The sequence below is a fragment of the Staurois parvus genome, unplaced genomic scaffold (genome assembly GCF_062004578.1).
Source record: "Staurois parvus isolate SC_StPar_1 unplaced genomic scaffold, SC_StPar_1.0 ptg000059l, whole genome shotgun sequence".
Lineage (NCBI taxonomy): Eukaryota > Metazoa > Chordata > Amphibia > Anura > Ranidae > Staurois > Staurois parvus.
This window is the reverse complement of record NW_028317855.1, coordinates 11,915,521-11,936,166: the sequence shown is the minus strand read 5'-3', so window position 1 is coordinate 11,936,166 and position 20,646 is coordinate 11,915,521. Positions and strand designations below refer to the sequence as shown.

Below are 20,646 nucleotides of genomic sequence, written 5' to 3'. Positions count from 1 at the left end.
GGCACTCCCCTCCTCTGCCTCCCCACCTCATGACATGGTTAAGGCTTGACAATCAGTTGCTGAAGCACCAAACACTGTCCAGTGAATCTACATGTGTATCAGAAATATTTCAGGGTGAAGCAAGGGTGAATCAGGACAGTGGACACAATGCTAAGACAAGCCATACATTATGCAATAGTATGCAGTTGCTTAACTCCCCCATCAACAGTCGGTGTTGATGGGGGAATTCCTCCTGCAATGCTATTGTGATCCGCTGGTAGGGAGCACAAGGAGCCTTCCCCACCGGCAGAATACAATGATCACTGCTGGTGGCTATAGCTGCTGGCAGTAATTGGATAAAGAAAAACTCACAGGCTGGTGGTAGTGAAGTCAATCTGACCATAGATAGATTGAAATTTGGCCAGTTTAGCTGGAACTTTGATCTGTCTATAGCCGGCTTAAATATAAGGTTTGGTACTATTATACAGCACGGAGGGATATTTTGCTTACTTTGAGGCAAACAGTTTTCTTAAAGACAATAGTGATATTTTTAAAAAAAAACTCAAAAACTTAAACCTATACTATACTGCAGGGGCGGACTGACAACTCATGGGGCCCCCGGGCAATAGGGGATCACGGGGCCCGTGTCCTTGTCCAAACTCAAAAAAAGCCTATGAAAAAAGGTACCAGGGGCATCTCATGGGGCCCCTAACTGACCCCGGGCCCTCGGGCAGTGCCCGGGTTTCCAAATGGTCAGTCCGCCCCTGGTATGTTGCAGTCTTTATGTTGATACTACTCTTGTTAGTATATTTTGTGTAGCAGAGGAAATTAATCCTATCTGTGACTGCTGTAACCTGCTGACTTGCATCTCCTCTGAACCCTGACACTTGCACAGTGAGTCTGAGAGGAGAAGGGAGGGGCTGAAATCCCTAATAGAGACAGCCAATCAGAAGAGCCATTAAAAAGGAGCCAATGACACGAACTTTCTCAAGCAGGAGGTGCAGCTGCAAAGCATTGTGGAATATGCAGTCTTGAACAGAAACGGCCTGATAGGCTTATATGAGGAATGGAACTACAGAGACCAGCATGCTTTGTGAGACCAGAGTGAAGGACTCATCCTGTTTTTCCTGAGGGGAGGCAGTCTGCATGTGGCAGGGAAGAGTCTGGACTTAGCAGAGGAGTGCTTAGGGTCAGTTCACTGCATGTTTAGTTATCTGCATCAGTCAAGGGGACATCCAAACTGAGAGATGTGGGCCTACAGTACAGTGCCTACACCAACATTGTGAAGCGCTCATCGTGAGGTGACCAGAGGAGCCTGTCATTTCCAGGACGATCGTTTGGGTCTTAGTCACAGGATCTGGTGAGAGGGATTTTTCTCACTGGCAGATGACAGGAACACTGCACACAGAGACATTACACTTTGCCCGTACTCACCAGTCACTGGGTTGTGTAGATGGCCCTGCTAAACAGACACAGTATTTGCTATGCTATACAAATACTGCCACGGGAGTACAATTATACTTTACCATAGGAGTTTAAGTGCACCAATGAAAGTAGCTAGCTGAAGATCCCAAGATTCATCCTGTTACCAAGAGACTGAAGTTACTGGTGTCATACGGGCACGCGCATGCGTATTCAGGCACGCGCATGCGTATTCAGGCCTCTATATTGCTGTTGGGTACAGTGTTTGCCTACTTGGGCTTGTGGTGTCGGGGTTAGAAGGGAGAAGTCTGACAGAACAGAGAGTCAGTCTTCTGCTCTCCTCCTGCTTGGACATCATAGAGCCAAATGTGTGTAAGAGGGTTTAGACCCACTTTGAGGTTGCCATTTAAGTGCTTGCCTCTGCTCTTGGGGTTATCCAAGGTTGGAATCCCCTGAAAGCAGCCCGAGTGTAAAATTGAGCTATATTGCTTTTGGTTACAGTATTTGCTGTTCTCTTGATTCACCTAACGTATACCTGTTGTTAATGTTTGTTACTTTCCATAGAGGTCTTACAGTAAAGCTGATCTCTGTGTTTTATTATAAAGTGTGTGCTTTTCATTGGTCCTTGCACTTACACTATTGCCAGGTGTGTCAGTTGGGGCTGAGACAGTACTTGGGGTTGAGAGGCAGAGTGAATGTATATCATTCAGGTGTGACTTTCATGCAACTTTGGAGGGTTTACATTAAAGTCTGTGGCCCTCAAGTCACATGAAAGTTGGCCCAAAGTAGTGCAAGAATGACTTGAAGTCGCATAGATATGAATGGTACTCATTGGGAAACATGGGGTGCAACTTGCATGTGACTTTGGACCCCAGAGTTGCATGACGAGTCGCACAAGTGCGAATGGGCTCTCAGTATCTTAAGGAAGAGGATGAAGTTTAGGGGGAAGTAGCAGAAAACTAAATAAGGAAAAAAGGAGCTTATGCTAAACTGATTTCAGTTTTACAACACTTCAGCTAGTAAATGTTTTTAAAAGCTCAAAATGCACAGCTGTCAAAATAGAGTTTATACATTTAGAAAAAAACAAAAGCAAATTTCAACCTTTCTGAACAGGAACCTAAATTATATTTTTCTGCTGATGACACGGATACATTTTTAAATGGAGCATACCATTCTGGAAAAAAAGTGGGACATGAAAAGCAAAATTAACATCAACTAATTATTGTTTTTTTGGGGTTTATTGTATTCAAAAGGATTATATCGAGAATAATTTTCATGTTAACCACTGGCTCTCCTGAGGATTTACCCCTCTTAATGACCAGGCCTCTTTTTGCTGTTCAGCACTGCACTATTTCAACTGGTAAATGCGTGGCCATGCTATACCCAAACAAAATTTACGTCCTTTTTTTCACACAAATAGAGCTTTCTTCGGTGGTATTTGGTCACCCATGCGTGTTTTAATTTTCACACTATAAACAAAAAAAAAAGACTAAAAAGTTTGAAGAAAAACGGTATTTTTTACTTTCAGCTATAAAAAATATATAGTTAACTCAAAGTTAGTCATAAATTTAGGCCAAAATGTATTCTGATACATATTTTTGGTGAAAAAAAAATCCAACAAGTGTATATTGATTGCTTTGTGTGAAAGTTATAGCATCTACAAACTATGGAATAAATAATGGAATTTACACAGCTTTTACTGACTATCACATTCCTTGAGGTGCTAAAATACCAGGACAGTACAAACGGCCCCAAATGACCATTTTTCGGAAAGTAGACACCCTAAGCTATCTGCTGAGAGGCATATTGAGTCCATGGAAGATTTTTTTTTTCCCCACAAGTTTTTGGAAAATGGCAAAAACAATTTTTTTTTTTACCACAGTTGTCATTTAAATGATATATTGCTCACACAAGCCATGGGTATATGTGGAATTACACCCCAAAATACATTCTGCTTCTTCTACAGTATGGGGATACCACATGTGTGAAACTTTTTGGGAGCCTAGCCACATACAAGAGCCTGAAATCCAATGACCACTCTGAAAGCCTGAAGGTGCATAACGTCCTCATTTTACTTCCTCACTACCGATCACAGTTTCAGAGGCCCTGAAATGCCAGGATAGCACCAAACCGCCCAAAATGACCACGTTTGGAAAGTAGATACCCCAAGGAATATAAAAAGAGGCATGATGAGTATTTTGCAGATCTCATTTATTCTCACAAGGTTTTGAAATATAAAAAAAGAAAAGAAAAAATGTTTTTTTGTTTTTCTTTCTTCATTTCCCAAAAACTTGTGGCAACAAATGAGATCTGCAAAATACTCACCATGCTTCTTATCAAGTTCCTTGGGTGTCTACTTTCCAAAAGGGGCATTTGGTGCTATCCTGTCATTTCAGGGCCTCGGAAACTGTGATAAGTAGTCAGGAAGTGTAATGAGGAAATAAAGCCCTTTTAAAAGCCTGAAAATGCTTATTGGATTTTGGGGTCCTGTACTTGGCAAGACTGCCAAAAAAGTCTCTCACATGTGGTATCCCCATACTCAGGAGAAGCAGCAAAATGTAATTTGGGGAGTAATTCCACATATACCCATGGCATGTGTGAGCAATAAATCATTTAACCACCTCCCGCCTGCCACATAGTAATATGACGGACACAAGGTGGTTATCTCGTTCTGGGAGGAAGTCATATGACGTCCTCCCATTCTCACCGATCATGTGTGGCTCAGGGAGCTCGCAGTGCGGCGATAGGCGGTGCGCTGTGTCCCTCCGACATAGCGGATCACCAATCACGGAAAGAGCCAAAGATGTCGGCTCAGTCATGTGATCAGCTGTGTCCAATCACAGCTGATCACATGTAAATAGGGAAATGACGGTTATCGGCATTTCTCTCTTCTCGAGCTGTCACGCTGACAGCTCGAGAGGAGAGCCGGTAATCAGCTTTCCGTGGAGGAGACATGTACACTGATCATCAGGGCACTGATGATCAGTGTGCCCTGATGATCAGTGTAGCCCCAGCAGCGCCACCTGTCAGTGTCCATTAGTGCCTTGTGTCAGTGCTCATCAGTGCCTCGTGCCAGTGTCCATCAGTGCCACATATCAGTGCCTACCAGTGCACATCAATGCCATATATCAGTGCCCATCTGAGCTGCCTTTCAGTGTCACCCATCAGTGCCTCCTATCAATGCCAGTCAGTGCCGCCTATCAGTGCCAGTCAGTACCGCCTATCAGTGCCAGTCAGTACCGCCTATCAGTGCCAGTCAGTGCCGCCTATCAGTGCCATATATCAGTGCCCATCAGTGATGCCTGTCAATGCCCATTAGTGCCACCTACCAGTGCCTCATCAGTGCCACCTATCAGTGTCCATCAGTGCAGCCTATCAGGTTTTTTTTCAAAAATTTTCTGTGGTTTTTGGTTTGTTTAAGAAAAAATAAAAAACCCAGAGGTGATTAAATACCACCAATATTAAGCTCTATCTGTCACAAAAAAAATGATAAAAATTTCATATGGGTACAATGTTGCATGAGCGTGCAATTTTCATTCAAAGTGTGACAGCGCTGAAAGCTGGAAATTGGCCTGGGCAGGAAAGGGGTATAAGTGCCCTGTAGGCTAGCGGTTAAGTGACAATTTTGTGTAAAAAAAAAAAAAAGAATTTTTTTGGTCATTTTCCAAAAACGTGTGGTAAAAAGATTAATTCTTATATTGACTCAACATGCCTCTCTGCAAATAGTTTGGGGTTTCTACTTTCCAAAAAGGGGTCATTTTGGGGGGTGGGGGCATTTTATGCCCAGCATTAGAAGTTTATGCCACGTGCAGACCAAGTTCTGATACTTTTTGTTCACATGAAAAAAAAAAAAAAAAAAAAATCAGTATTTTTGCTAGGAAATTACTTTGCACTCCCAAAGATTATATATTTTTATAAAGCAGAAACCCTAGTGAATAAAATGGTGGGTGCTGCAATTTTTTATGTCACATAGTACTTGCGCAGCGATTTTTCAACCGCTAATTTAAAAGAATACAAATTTTTTTTAATTATAAACGCACAAAAACACAATATATTGGCCAATTATTTGGTAAAATATAAAAGATGATTTTATGCCGAGTAAATAGATACCAAACATGACATGTTTTAAAACTGTGCATGCTCCGTGCAATGGCGACAAACTGCATACATTTTTAATATCCATAGGCAATGCTTTAAAAGCCTTTACAACATACCATTTTAGATTTACAGAGGAGGCCTAGTGCTAGAATTACTGCCCTTGATCTAATGTTTGCGGAGATGGCTCACATGCATGGTGCAACCGCTGTTTACATACTGGCAAGGGTACATTTTTTTTTTCTAAGTTATTTTGACTTTTGAAATTATTTTTACACTACCCCTTTCATTTTTTTTTTTTTCCACTTTTAATGCTATCACAGGGAATTCAAATATCCCCTATAACTTAAATGGGCATTGTCATATATTCTTATTTGAGAAATCTGGGGTTCATCAGACTCTAAATATCTCCTCTGCCCTTACATTATCTAATCTCACCAAGATCGGTGTAATCAGATGCTTTCCCAATTTACAAATGGCGCTGTTTATATCCTGCGAAACTGAAGTGATGAAATGCTCGTAGTTTCCGATTTCTTAGACTATAGAGATGATTAGCTCCATTCCGGTTTCCAATCAGCTCTATGGTAAGCTGGCAGAAACACCGGCTGCATTCTCAGGTTCACCCGATGGCATGGGACTGCCCGAGAAGACAGTGGAAGACGGGGGGAGGGGGGCATCTTCTCCCACTGCATATAAAAGCAATCCTGCAGCTAATTACCCACTAGGATTGCTTTTACATAAAAGTCCATCGCTGGCTGAAAAAAACAATACCAGGATGATGTCTGCAGCTGCAGGCATCATCCTGGTATAACCACTCAAAGTCCAGTGATGTACCAGTACGTCGCTGGTCCTTGTTGGATGTATATGCTATGTTCTTTTTTTTTTTATGCAGCCTGTGGGCTAAAGGAAAAAAAAAAAAAAAGAGAAGAAATCTCTGCCAGAAAAAGTGTGTGGTATGCCCACCATTAGAATATACCGCCCTGAATCCAGCCATTTCTAATGGTGGGCACACATCAAATGTGCCAAAAAATATTATAAAATATATATGCCGAAGCATAGGGGCCATCCACCCACTGGCCACCCCAGGCCCCCATGCTTAGGTATATATGCTCTTTTTTTTTTTTTTTTTTTTTAACTGTGGATGAAAAAATCTCACCCAACAGCACTGCACACACCTACTTATATATATTCTGAGAGCAAGACCCGGTTTCTCTCAGAATAAACAAGTTGCTGTTGCAGCTGAATGACATCCTCATTTCTCAAGCAGGCTTTTTCCCCCTTTCTAAGATGGGTATTTACAAGCCGTTGGGGGAAGCCACGGCGATTAGGTTGCACAGTGCCACGTGCACCAATTCCAAGATTGTACAAATGTCTACATAGCGGCACACTTGAATAAAAAATTGTCCACGTATAAGTGGTACCCCATATGGAAAAAGGATGACACCAAGTCCAAAACTATCTTGCCACTGCTCCCCATGTAGTCTGGGCATCCGAAACTATATGTATAGCCTGTTGCCATCTCACAGGTCTTATACATCTTGACCCCATATCTGGCACATTTGCTGGGGAGAAATTGTTTGAATGCAAGGCGGCCAGAAAAATTAATGAGGGATTCATCAACGCAAATGTTTTGCTGGGAAGTATAGACATCTGCAAATTTTTGGTTAAGGTGATTTACGAGGGGACGAATTTTGTGGAGCCGGTCAAATTCAGGGTCACCCCTAGGATGACAGAGTGTGTTGTGGTTGAAATACATAAAACACATTATACACTCATATCTATGCCTAGCCATGGCATCAGAGAACACGGGCATATGTTGAATCAAGTCTGTGGACCAATATAACCGCAATAATTTTTTTAGTAATGCCCATGTTGAGGGTTAGGCCCAAAAAAAAAAACTTTACATTCGGAAACCATAATGGGTTTCCATGTGAATGGTCTGGCAAGGTTTGAATTTGGGTTGGCGGCGATAAACTGTTGTGCATATAAATTGCTTTGATCCACAATCAATGCATACAGATCTTCCATGAAACACAGCTCCAAAAAATCAAGGGGAGTATTTACATTTGCTATTTCCACCTGAATTCCAGGTTGCGCAGTGAATGGGGGAAGTACGGGTGCCGCAGAATTTGTGGGCTGCCAATCGGGATTTGCAAGCACATCCGGAAGGGTACTAGGGGCTCTACGGGCCTGTGTGCGAATTCTTGGTGGCTGCAGGACAATACTTGTGCTCGCCACCGCACCAGCTTGTACTACACTTATAGGACTTGCTACCTCACCAAGTGATACTGTAGTGCTGGTATGTGAAATACTAGGATGTACTAGGCCGCTGATGCTCGCCAGTTCACCAAAAGGTAGAGCGGCACTAGTACTGGCACTCTGCTGCATATGAGAGTCATCAAAATTTACCGGCGAGTGCGAACCTGATTCTGCGAACACTGTGGTTTTGTGTGCAATGTATCAAGTGACAGTGACCTACTGACACTGCACTTACTGGGGGAGAAGGTTGGAGGGGTGTAAGTGTAGGGGCTAAAATGCAGGTGCTGGCAGGTGCCAGGGCTGATCCTGCTAACGCTGCATTTTTGGGGACACTATACTAATGTGAACGCTAGTATAGTGCTGATCTGATCAAAAATATTGATCAGTTCAGACACTATACTAGCAATGGAGGTTTATTGTGTATGAGTGTGTTCCTGGCAATCAAGGAGTTAAATGTGTTTACTGGTGTACTGACTGTCAATCTGATGCTATCTGGGAGGGGCGCGAAAACCCCGTGAGTGCGAATCACATATATATATATATATATATATATATATATATATATATACACATATACACATATACACATATACACATTGATATGTGATTTTACGCACCTGTGCCACCCTGTAGCAGTATTTCTACTATAGGGCGGCGTGGAGGCGGTTGAACATGTCCAGTAAAAAAAAAATTGATTTTCCTCATAAATTTAGGCCAAAATGTACTGTGACATCTTTGCCAAAAAAAAATCCCAATACGTGTAAATTAATTGGTTTATGTGAAATTTATAGTGTTTACAAATGGCAGTATAGATACTGGAATTTTTTTATTTACTAATAATGGCGGCGATAAGCGACTTATAGCAGGACTGCGGCGGGCATTCTGACATTAAGGGGGAACTGACTTGGTGTCAATGACATCCCCAGTGACACCAATACAGTGATCAGTGCTAACAAAAAAACAAACAAAAAAAAAAGCACCGACACCATACTAATGGCACTCGGCAGGAAGGGGTTAACATGAGGGGCAATCAAAGGGTTAACAGTGTGCTGGGAGTGTTTTACTAGCGAGCTGGGGGTGCTTCACTGTAAGCATTCTGCTCTGGATGGCTGTGCACATCACCAATACAGTGATCAGTGCTAATAAAAAGCACTGACACTGTACTAATGACAGAGGGCAGGAAGGGGTTAACATCTGGGGCGATGAAAGGGTCAAGGGTGTGCTGTTTTACTGTGTCCTTTACTGTATAGGCACATTGCTTTGTATTGTCTACAAAGCAATGTGCAGAAGCTGACAGGGGAGAGATCTGTATTGTTTACATACAGGTCTCTCCTCCGTCGGTGATACACGGCGATCGCTGGGTGACTAGCCAGGACCCAGTGGTCGACAGGTGAAGCTGCAGGTAGGGCACGTGCCCCCTCCCCGGAAAATCAAAATCACATATGCATACGTGATTTTGCGCACCGCTGTGCCCTGTAGCAGTATTTCTGCTATAGGGCAGCGGGAAAGCGGTTACAGATACATATTTGGTTAATCACCCAAGTGTGTTAAAACTGAGTGTAGTGAATTATAATGCAAGATTATGTAAAACAAGATATGCAGCGCTAATAAAGTTATTAAGAACAAATGGAAAATCAGAACATGAATAGCACAATAACATAAGTGAAAAAACTCAGTCCATATTGCATGGTGAGATAAAGTGATAGGTGCAATTGTCCAAATAATCCATGGTCAGAAATAATCGTGACTCTTGTGATCTCGTGATTGTACAAATAGTGCACTAACCAGATTAAGAGAAGCTTCTAATAGGGAGGTGCCCCTGACCTGTGTACCCATACCACAAGGCTATCCTGACTGACACCCTGGTGGCCAGATTATTTTCTGGATGTAAGTTTATCCATTAACTGTACATGCTGTAAGTTTTACTTATTAAAGACATACTACACTATTAGAAGCTTCTCTGGGTCTCATCTATTGCATGGGAGCCCGCTTTTGAAGGTTCCTGTTGGTTTGGAGTGATGTGTGATTACCCCCTCCCCCGCTGATGATTTTTCTGGTGGATGACTTACGAATATACCTGGATAGATGACATCTGGTGGCCAACCTGCAGATGACATCCTCCTAATATCACAAGTCCAGAGCACCAGGAGCGGGTCTTAATTGCTCCATGCGCATTTTATGCGCTATCTGGTTAGTGTACTATTTGTACAATCACGAGATCACAAGAGTCACGATTATTTCTGGCCATGGATTATTTGGACAATTGCACCTATCACTTTATCTCACCATGCAATATGGACTGAGTTTTTTCACTTATGTTATTGTGCTATTCATGTTCTGATTTTCCATTTGTTCTTAATAACTTTATTAGCGCTGCATATCTTGTTTTACATGTTCTCATTGGGTTCCAAAGGTTACCTTTTATGCTAGCTGCTTTATTCCTATGTTCCCAGCGCTCAATTATCAACTTATATAATGTAAGATTATTTATAATTACTAGTAACAGTTTCCGTATTATTCTCCATTATGGCACTTGATATATCTCCCTATGTGTATGTTTACCATTTTAACGTCCTTATTCCTTTCATAGCCCAACAAGTCCCTGATATATAATGGAATGTGAGGAAACACAAAATGTAGCACATTCTGCTTCCATGCTTTATCTGATGGGTGGATAATTTTCTCTCTCAGATTTTTTACCATTCGTGCACTAATCCATGAAGGCTAATCAGAAATTTGCTTCCGTGCACCATGCAAAACATGAAGTTGTTAAAAAGTCCACATCTTTGGAAACACCTTAGATGCAGTAATAGTTAACTTATATCCAAAACCATAAATTACATTCTCCTTGCTGTTGACCTCCTGATGCTACAATGGAAAAAATTAGACCTCATATGCAGAAATATCAAATGTTAGCTGCCTAGCCAATGCAGCACCAATATGCATGTCAAAAGCTTTACTGGGTAAGGGCCCAGCCATTGTCCTTGACGTGTCTGATATCTAATTTACACTCTTCAAATCACTAAAATAAAGTAGAGGGGAACTGTTAAGCCCGTGAGTGGAAAATGGTCTTGTGACACTTAGACCATGTTGCACTTTTCATTTTCATCATATTACAGAAGCAAAGAGAGCAGAATGCTCACAGGTAAAGGTGGTCTAAGAGACCAATGCTATAACAGAAATAAGGCATAGAAAACTAACTTATACATAGAAGGGTTAAAGGAGGACTCAACTTTCTTTAACAGCCTCCGGACCACCTGACCGCAATGTACTGCAGATGGGTAGCCAGTACAGGCCCAGAAATTATTATTATTATTCAGTATTTATAAAGCGCCAATAGTTCGCTCAGCGCTGTACATTACAAAGGGGGACAGAACATGTGACAGAACAATACCAATACAATGCAAAACATGAGGGGATCGAGGGCCCTGCTCTTTCAAGCTTACAATCTAGGAGGGAGGGGATGGTGGCACAGGATGTACCTGTACGATGCTGGCCTCTTCCAGTTACATGGTGCAAGCCCCAGCCCGCCAACTCCCGCTGTGTACAATCAGTCAGCAGGTCTTAGCCCAGGGGTGGGCAAACTTTTTGACTTGAGGGCCGCAATGGGTTCATATATTGGACCCGGGGGCCGGACCAAGAGTAGATGAATGATGTGTATGTGTCATCCATAGTAAGTATAGTAATATTCCCCCATAGTAAGCATAGTAATTCGTCGCCCATATAGTAATTCGTCCCCCATAGTAATTCATCCCCCATATAGCAATTCATCCCCCATATAGCAATTCATCCCCCACATAGTAATTCATCCCCCACATAGTAATTCATCCCCCACATAGTAATTCATCCCCCACATTAATTCATCCCCCATATTAATTCATCCCCCATATTAATTCATCCCCCATAATAATTCATCCCCCATATTAATTCATCCCCCATATAGTAATTCGTCCCCCATATAGTAAGTCCCCCATATAGTAATTCATTCCCCATATAGTAAGTCCCCCATATAGTAAGTCCCCCATATAGTAAGTCCCCCATATAGTAATTCATTCCCCATATAGTAAGTCCCCCATAGTAATTCATTCCCCATATAGTAAGTCCCCCATATAGTAATTCATTCCCCATATAGTAATTCATTCCCCATATAGTAAGTCCTCCATATAGTAATTCATTCCCCATATAGTAAGTCCCCCCTATAGTAATTCATTCCCCATATAGTAAGTCCCCCATATAGTAATTCATCCCCCATATAATAAGTCCTCCATATAGTAATTCATTCCCCATATAGTAAGTCCCCCATATAGTAATTCATTCCCCATATAGTAAGTCCTCCATATAGTAATTCATTCCCCATATAGTAAGTCCTCCATATAGTAATTCATTCCCCATATAGTAAGTCCTCCATATACTAATTCATTCCCCATATAGTAAGTCCCCCATATAGTAATTCATTCCCCATATAGTAAGTCCCCCCTATAGTAATTCATTCCCCATATAGTAAGTCCCCCATATAGTAATTCATCCCCCATATAGTAAGTCCTCCATATAGTAATTCATCCCCCATATAGTAAGTCCCCCATATAGTAATTCATTCCCCATATAGTAAGTCCCCCATATAGTAATTCATTCCCCATATAGTAAGTCCCCCATATAGTAATTCATCCCCCATATAGTAAGTCCTCCATATAGTAATTCATTCCCCATATAGTAAGTCCCCCATAGTAATTCATTCCCCATATAGTAATTCATCCCCCATATAGTAAGTCCCCCATATAGTAATTCATTCCCCATAGAGTAAGTCCCCCATATAGTAATTCATTCCCCATATAGTAAGTCCCCCATATAGTAATTCATTCCCCATATAGTAAGTCCCCCCTATAGTAATTCATTCCCCATATAGTAAGTCCCCCCTATAGTAATTCATTCCCCATATAGTAAGTCCCCCATATAGTAATTCATTCCCTATATAGTAAGTCCCCCATATAGTAATTCATTCCCCATATAGTAAGTCCCCCATATAGTAATTCATTCCCCATATAGTAAGTCCCCCATATAGTAATTCATTCCCCATATAGTAAGTCCTCCATATAGTAATTCATTCCCCATATAGCAAGTCCCCCATATAGTAATTCATTCCCCATATAGTAAGTCCCCCATATAGTAATTCATTCCCCATATAGTAAGTCCCCCCTATAGTAATTCATTCCCCATATAGTAAGTCCCCCCTATAGTAATTCATTCCCCATATAATAAGTCCCCCATGTGTCAATTCACTTACCTTTGCTCCGCGCGTTCCTCTCGTATTCCCGCGCCGTTCTGGTCTTCAGGGAGGACTGTAGAGGAGAAGAGTTCGTCACGCTGCCCCGCCTACATCCTGGCTGCCCCGCCTACATCCTGACAGCTGCAGAGTCCTGACGCCCGAGAGGAGGGAGGGGGCGGCCATCCGAGAGGGGGGGCGGCCATCCGAGAGGAGGGGAGGGGAGAGGAGGAGAGGAGGAGAGGAGGGAGGGGAGCGGGCGCCCGGCACACAGGAGAGCCGCATCTAAGTTTGTAAAGAGCCGCGGCTTGCCGACCACTGGCCTTGCGGGAGCCTAGCTCCGCGGGCCGGATTAAAAGGTCCGCCGGGCCGTATACGGCCCGCGGGCCGTAGTTTGCCCATTGCTGTCTTAGCCCATGACTCATGGCCAGGACCTGCTGACCAGCTGTGTCCAATCATAGCCTAGAGCCCTTTGTTGACAATCAACACAGGGCTCTGTACAGAGGGAATGATCACTGTTTATTTTCCCTCCAAGGGAAAAGAAACAGATATTTAGAAAAAAAATCATCACATGATTTGTGATATAACCCTTTCCCAGACAAGTAAAATGACAGTGTATAGTATTATCACTGATCACTGTATTAATGTAATTTGGGATGTCGGTGGCAGTTAGTTCACCCCCCAGTGTCAGTTAGTATCTGATTGCCCGACGCACTATTAGAGTCTCACTAAAGTCACAGATCGCCGCCATTAATAGTAAAAAATGTATAAATAATTGCAGGGTATATACCATTTGTAGAGGTTGTATATACTCTTAGTGGGATTTTTTTTTTTTACCAAAGACATAGCAAAATAAATCTTGGCCTAAATATATGAAGAAATTAGATTGTTTTAAAAAAACTTTATTGGATATGTTTTATAGCATTTTTAATTGCAGTCTTTTTTGGTTTATATAATTTAAAAAAAAACTGTGGTGATCAAATACCACCAGAAAAAAAGCTCTATTTGTGTGAAAAGAACTATATAAATTTAGTTTGGGTACAGCATTGCACGACCGTGCATTCACCGGTTTAGGTAGAGCACCGCCGAATAGCAAAAAATGGCTTGGTCATGAAGGGGCTAAAACCTTCCATAACTCAAGTGGTTAATATACAGGTAGAACATAAACAAATTTTTGTGCAGAATTTATGGAACAAAATGTTTTTAAAATTACATTTCTATTTTAGTTTTCTCATTGATTTAAAATGATATCTATTATAATTCTTTTTCTTGAGAAATAATCAGGGAAACAATGATCGGTTTGTAAATATGATTTCCCAGAATCTACCCTGCAACTAATAAAAGATTCTTTGTTTGAGTGTGAGGCTATGTTTCAGGAAGTCTGATGTCTGGAATATTGTATTCCTAATAAAGTTGATAGATTTTACGTGGCAGTTTCTCAACTATATGCATTGAGATATGTTGGGAAGCCTTGTAGAGACGAGGCAAATCTGCACTCCAGTGATGTGTACTAAAAAATCTGTAAAACATGCTCCTTTTTTTTTTTTTCAGTCCAGGGTGTTACAATGCACTGCACAGCGTGACGACGTTATGATAACCATAACGATGAATTCAATACCATTTTCTTTTAAAACATTAGGACTTAAACTGAAAGGCAGAACATGTGGAATAGACTCCCTCAAGAGTTGGTTCTGGCCAGCTCAGTAGATTGCTTTAAAAAAGGACTGGATTATTTCCTAGATACACAGAATATAACTGGATACTAACATTTATAGGTAAAGTTGATCCAGGGAATATCTGATTACCTTTCAGGGGATCAGGAAGAATTTTTTTCCCCTGCAGCAGCAAATTGGACCATGCTTTGCTGTGTTTTTTTTTGCCTTCCTCTGGATCAACTGTGGGTATAGGATTATAACTTTTTTTTCTTTTAATGGTTGAACTAGATCGGCTTTTGTCTTTCTTTCATCCAGACTATGTAACCATTCCTAGTCCCATTATAATAGAACAGCAGCAATTAATCAGCATTCTTAAAGTAAATAAATCCTACTTCTTAAATAATGACGTGTTGCTGAATGTTTAGAACTTAGAATTTTGAAAAGCGGTCAGCAATGGCATAGGTTTTTGATAAACCATTTTCTATGTGCGAAAACTCCAACAGAGTTTCCAGTTTTGCCCCTACATGGTTTCATAAACATATTTAATCCTACAGCATATTAAAAATAGCACATACATAGACTAAAATTAGAACAAATCTAGTGTATTATGTATAGGCTATTGATGTTTTAAAGTAACATATGTAAATAAAAAGCATTAATAGCTGATTAAACACAAAAGAAACAAACAAGTTTCAGAGTACTGGTTTAAGACCAAGGTGAATGAGAAAGCCAATAAGGAAATCAGTAAGCGCCCAGCAGAAAACACCTGTAGACATTGCAATAGCAGATGACCTGACAGGGTGGCACTACCTGTTATCATTTACAATGCTGAAGGATTTTTGTTGAACCGAGTCGCTACTAAATGGAGTTGGGCGACCGGCAGCTGTGCTGGGTTGGCTCTTCACATCACAAGTGACAATTCGATTGCTGTGATAAGAAGAAAAACATCAAGAAGTATCTCTAGTGATCTAATAAAAATCCTTGACATTTTTAACAAGATGGATGTATCAGCTTTGTTTCCAATATATGAAATGTCTGTTTAGATGCAAAGAAAAAGATGGATAGGCACTTTTCAGGTTCAGTATACCGTATTTTTAGCTCCATAAGATGCACTTTTTTCCCCAAAAACAAGGGGGGAAAATGTCAGTGTGTCTTATGGAGCGGCCGGTCCAGTATTTCGCCGCCACGTCAGAATACCAGGCAGGTTGCTATGCTCTTCTCTGCAGCAGAACCTTACCTGTTCCTTGGTCCAGAGCTGTACAGTCTTCCGGCATCGGCATCTTTAGTGTGGGCACCTGGCTGTGACAGAAGCGCTGCACTTTGTGAATGGTCTGGCATCTTCTGGGACACATGACAGGTCCCAGAAGACGCTGCACCATTCACAAAGCGCAGCACTTCTCACACATGCGCAGTGGGCACCCGGCTGTCACAGCTGGGTGCCCGCACTAAAGGGAGGACAACTCCCTCCCCACAGGTCCACAGTCTCCGGTCATCTCCTGTACTGTGTCCGCAGTCTCCGGTCATCTCCTGTACTGTGTCCGCAGTCTCCGGTCATCTCCTGTACTGTGTCCGCAGTCTCCGGTCATCTCCTGTACTGTGTCCGCAGTCTCCGGTCATCTCCTGTACTGTGTCCGCAGTCTCCGGTCATCTCCTGTACTGTGTCCGCAGTCTCCGGTCATCTCCTGTACTGTGTCCGCAGTCTCCGGTCATCTCCTGTACTGTGTCTGCAGTCTCCGGTCATCTCCTGTACTGTGTCTGCAGTCTCCGGTCATCTCCTGTACTGTGTCCGCAGTCTCTGGTCACCTCCTGTAGTACATCCACAGTCTCCGGTCATCTCCTGTACTGTGTCCGCAGTCTCTGGTCATCTCCTGTACTGTGTCCGCAGTCTCTGGTCATCTCCTGTAAAAAGTCTGCAGTCTCTGGTCATCTCCTGTAGTACGTCTGCAGTGTCTGGTCATCTCCTGTACTGTGTCCGCAGTCTCTGGTCATCTCCTGTAGTATGTCCGCAGTCTCTGGTCATCTCCTGTAGTATGTCCACAGTCTCTGGTCATCTCCTGTAGTATGTCCACAGTCTCTGGTCATCTCCTGTAGTATGTCTGCAGTCCATTGGTTCAGAATATTTTTTTTTCTTGTTTTCCTCCTCTAAAACCTAGGTGCGTCTTATGGAGCAAAAAATAGGGTAGTTTAATTTTAACGTATCTAATTGTTAAAAGTAAATTTGCATTTTGTTTTTTAGGAGTTCAATATTTAGGTGTTCTGCAAGAGTCTAGTGCTAATGCTCCTAAAACCTTTTGTATTGAAAGCACATATGACTTTTCTCCTAAGTTTTTTATTTCACAAGCCTCTGTCCATCCCCGACTTAAATATCTCCAACATAAAAACAAGAGCCCTTAATAAACATGTTGAAAACAAAAAGCTGCTTTTTATGATGCTTTTCGTATGAGTCCAGCAGCCAGCATAATTCAAAATTTAGTATATTTCAAACCAAAGACTGACTAGATCAAGTCCTTACAAAATATTTACCCAATGTTATGAGGAAAATATTTTTTTCCTGGTTCCTAAAAATAAATGAATTCATCTTCATAGGTTTCATGAAATTAATTTGGCAGGACAAAAAAAACTGCAAACTATGAAGACATATTTGACTTTATTAGGATATCAAAAAAGCCTGCAGACATATTTATATTCACGTTTTTAAAGTGCACAAAACAGTCAAACCTGAAAAGCATTTGAGCATAACATGCTAACTGGCTGAAATTTCACCTGGTATTCATCTACTGTACTTTTTTCAAATGTATGAGAAAAGGTTTTCTATATCTATTCTCTGAAATTATTTGATGCAGATAATTTCATTTGCTAAAAATGTAACCCAGCATGTTCAGTGGTTCAAGCGTTGCCCTTTCTATGATCCCATTACAGTCTCAACCTGAGATTTGCACATCACTGCATTCTGTTTTTATGTAGATTTTATATGGCTACCCAGCTTTTTTGGAATTGGGGTTGTAAAACTGCTAATTACCTGGCTGTTCTTAGTTTGACCAGAATTAAATATGCAATACATTATTCAGAACACTCAGCTTACATATTTGCTCCAAGTCAGTGACATAGAAAGTATTGAAGCCACAGGATCAACATAAGACACATAAGAAAGTGGAATGTTTCCTTAACAGTGGTAGTGAAATGGAGGCCCCATGCTTATCCTCAATGATAAACTTTGCTAGTCTACTTTACTTTAAGGTGAACTAGGGTACACTGTGTATACAGAGCATTCATAAAGTATTCAGACTAAATTGTATACAATGCATTCATAAAGTATTCAGACTACATTCACTTTTTTTCAATTTTGTTATGTTGCAGCCATATGCTACAGCTCTTTACATTTTTTGTCTCATTAATATCCATTCAATACACCATAATAACAAAGTGAAAACAGAATTTTAGAAATGTTTGCAAATTTATGAAAAAAGGAAAAACTTCTCCCTCTGCAACAACACTCCTATTTCTCTTGATCGTTGCTGAGATGTTTCTACATCTTGACTGGAGTCCACCTGTGATGCATTAAATTAATTGGATGTGATCTGGAAAGGCATACATCTCTAAAAGGCAACACAGCTGACAATGCATATGGTATCACAGCAAAAGCCAAAAGGTCAAAATGAACTGCCTGCAGACCTCAGAGACAGGATTACTGTAAGGCACAGATCTGGGGAAAGCTACAAAAAAATTCTGCTGCACTGAAGGCTCTGAAGACCACAGTGGCCTCTACAATTCTTGCATGGAAGAAGTTTGGTACAACCAGGACTCTTCCAAGAGCTGATTGGCCAGCCAAGCAGAGCAATCGGGGCAGAAAGGGCCTTCGTAGAGATGTTATCAAGAACCCGATGATCACTCTGACTGAGCTCCAGAGATTCTGTGTGGAGATGGGACAAAGTTCCAGAAGGACAGCCGTCATTGCAGCCCACCACTGATCTGGACTTTATGGCAGAGTGGCCAGACAGAAGCCTTTCCTTCGTGCAAAACACATGAAAGCCTGCAGACTGTGTGGAACCAGATTCTTTGGTCTGATGTAACCAAGACTGAACTGTCTGGCCTCCGTTACAATTGGTATGTCTGGAGGAAACTGCACTGCTCATCACCTGCCTATTGAAGCATGGTGGTAGCAACATCATGCTCTGAGGGTGTTTTTCAGCAGCTGAGATTGGGAGACTGGTCAGGGTTGAGAGAAAGCTGAAAGGAGTAAACTACAGAGATATCCTCAATTAATACCTGTTCCACAGCACTCAGGACCTCAGACTGGGCTAAAGATTCACCTTCCAACATGACAATGATCCTAAGCACACAGCGAAGACAACACAGCAGTGACTTAAGGACAACTCTGTGAATGTCCTAGAGTGGTCCAGCCAGAGTCCTGCTTTGAACCCTATTAAATATCTCTGGAGAGACCTGAAAATGGCTGTCCACCGACGGTCCTCATCCAACCTGACTGAGCTTGAGGGGATTTGCAAAGAAGAATGCCAGAAAATGCCCCAATCCAGGTGTGCAAAGCTTACTGCGTCATACCCAAAAAGACTCAAGCCTGTAATTGCTGCCAAATGTGTTTGGTACTGAGTAAAGGGTTTTTGAATACCCAAGTTCATGTGATATTTCAGTTTTTTAGTTTTATTAAATTCACAGATATTTCTAATATTCTGTTTTCACTTTGTCATTATGAGGTACTAAGTGTAGATTAATGAAAAAAAATGAATTTAAACAACTGTATAATTGGGCTGCAACATAACCAAACAGAAAAAAGGGGAGGTCTGAATACTTTATGAATGCACTGTACATTTTTATGCCCACAGACACGAAATGCAATCTCATAAACAGGCAATATGAAATATAGTATGTTATCAGTGTAAGTAAAAAAAAAAAATTACTTGATGGGAAAGTGTAAGTCAAAGAAAGACAGCTAGCTGATTTAATAAAGGAAAATAGTTGCTCACTTTGCAAGGGAATTTTCCCAAGAACATAGTGAAAGAGGTGAAACGCTTTACTTCTGTCATTCAATCATATGCAAGCAAAAATAGATTTTTTTTTAGTTTCCTTGCACATGATTGGGAGTTGTTTGCAAAATAAAATTTCACCACATTAACTAATCTCTGAGGAAAATTCCCTTCCAAAGTGCAATTTCACTTGCACAGTGAACAGTGTTCGATGTGCCAAACATCTCTCTTAAATCAAAGTCAATTTATATTCAAATAGAAGCAACTAATGTTGGTGGGCGGCATGCTGTTAAACTAGTACACTATCACTGGCTTTCTGTTGGTTCCTTAGTGAGCTCTATCTGTTCCAGTAGGAGTTGCCTTTTGCTGCTGCCTAAAGCTGGCCATAAATTGTACAATTTTCTTCTACAATTTTCCTTTAAATATACCAAGACCATGTAATAGGAGGTCAAACCTAAACACTCTAAATTTGTAGGCAGACAGACTTTTGCACCAACATAGTTGAAGGTAAATATGATACTCTCCCGCACGCCCCTGGGGGTGCACACCCGGCGATCTCCGTGATCGATGTGTCCTATGGACACAGCTAATCACGTGATATGGTAAAAAGCCAATCACAGCGGCCTTTTACCACGTAATCAGCTGTGTTCAATAACACAGCAGATCACCGATAAAAGCATTTGCCGGTTATCGGCTGCATTTTCCTCACACTGTCATAGCGTGAGGAAAGTACTGTCGATAACTGGCAATTGTCAGAGGACGGATCGGCTTCGATCATCAGGAAACTGATGATCAGTGCCCAGCAGTGCCACCCACCTGTGCCCAGCAGTGCCGCCCACCAGTGTCACCCGGCAGTGCCCATCAATGCCGGCAGTCAGTGTCATCAGTGTCCATCAGTGCCGCCTATCATTGCCCATCGTTGCATATCACTGCAGTATCATCAGTGCCAGCTCATCAGTGCCGCCTATCAGTGCCCATCAGTACTGCCTATCTG

General features: G+C 41.6%; 1 protein-coding gene across 3 annotated transcripts in view; it reads right to left on the bottom strand.

Moving 5' to 3' along the window:
* MAP3K4 (mitogen-activated protein kinase kinase kinase 4) overlaps positions 1 to 20,646 on the bottom strand; it is a 192,183-nt gene that overhangs the window by 33,858 nt on the left and 137,679 nt on the right. For 2 of the 3 annotated variants that reach the window (XM_089668608.1, XM_089668610.1), the window contains one exon: positions 15,481 to 15,597. The exons of the other annotated variant lie outside the window; for it this stretch is intronic. In XM_089668608.1, coding sequence (XP_089524734.1) covers positions 15,481 to 15,597 — 117 coding nt within the window. The remainder of the gene's footprint in view (positions 1 to 15,480; positions 15,598 to 20,646) is intronic. 3 annotated transcript variants of the gene reach the window in all.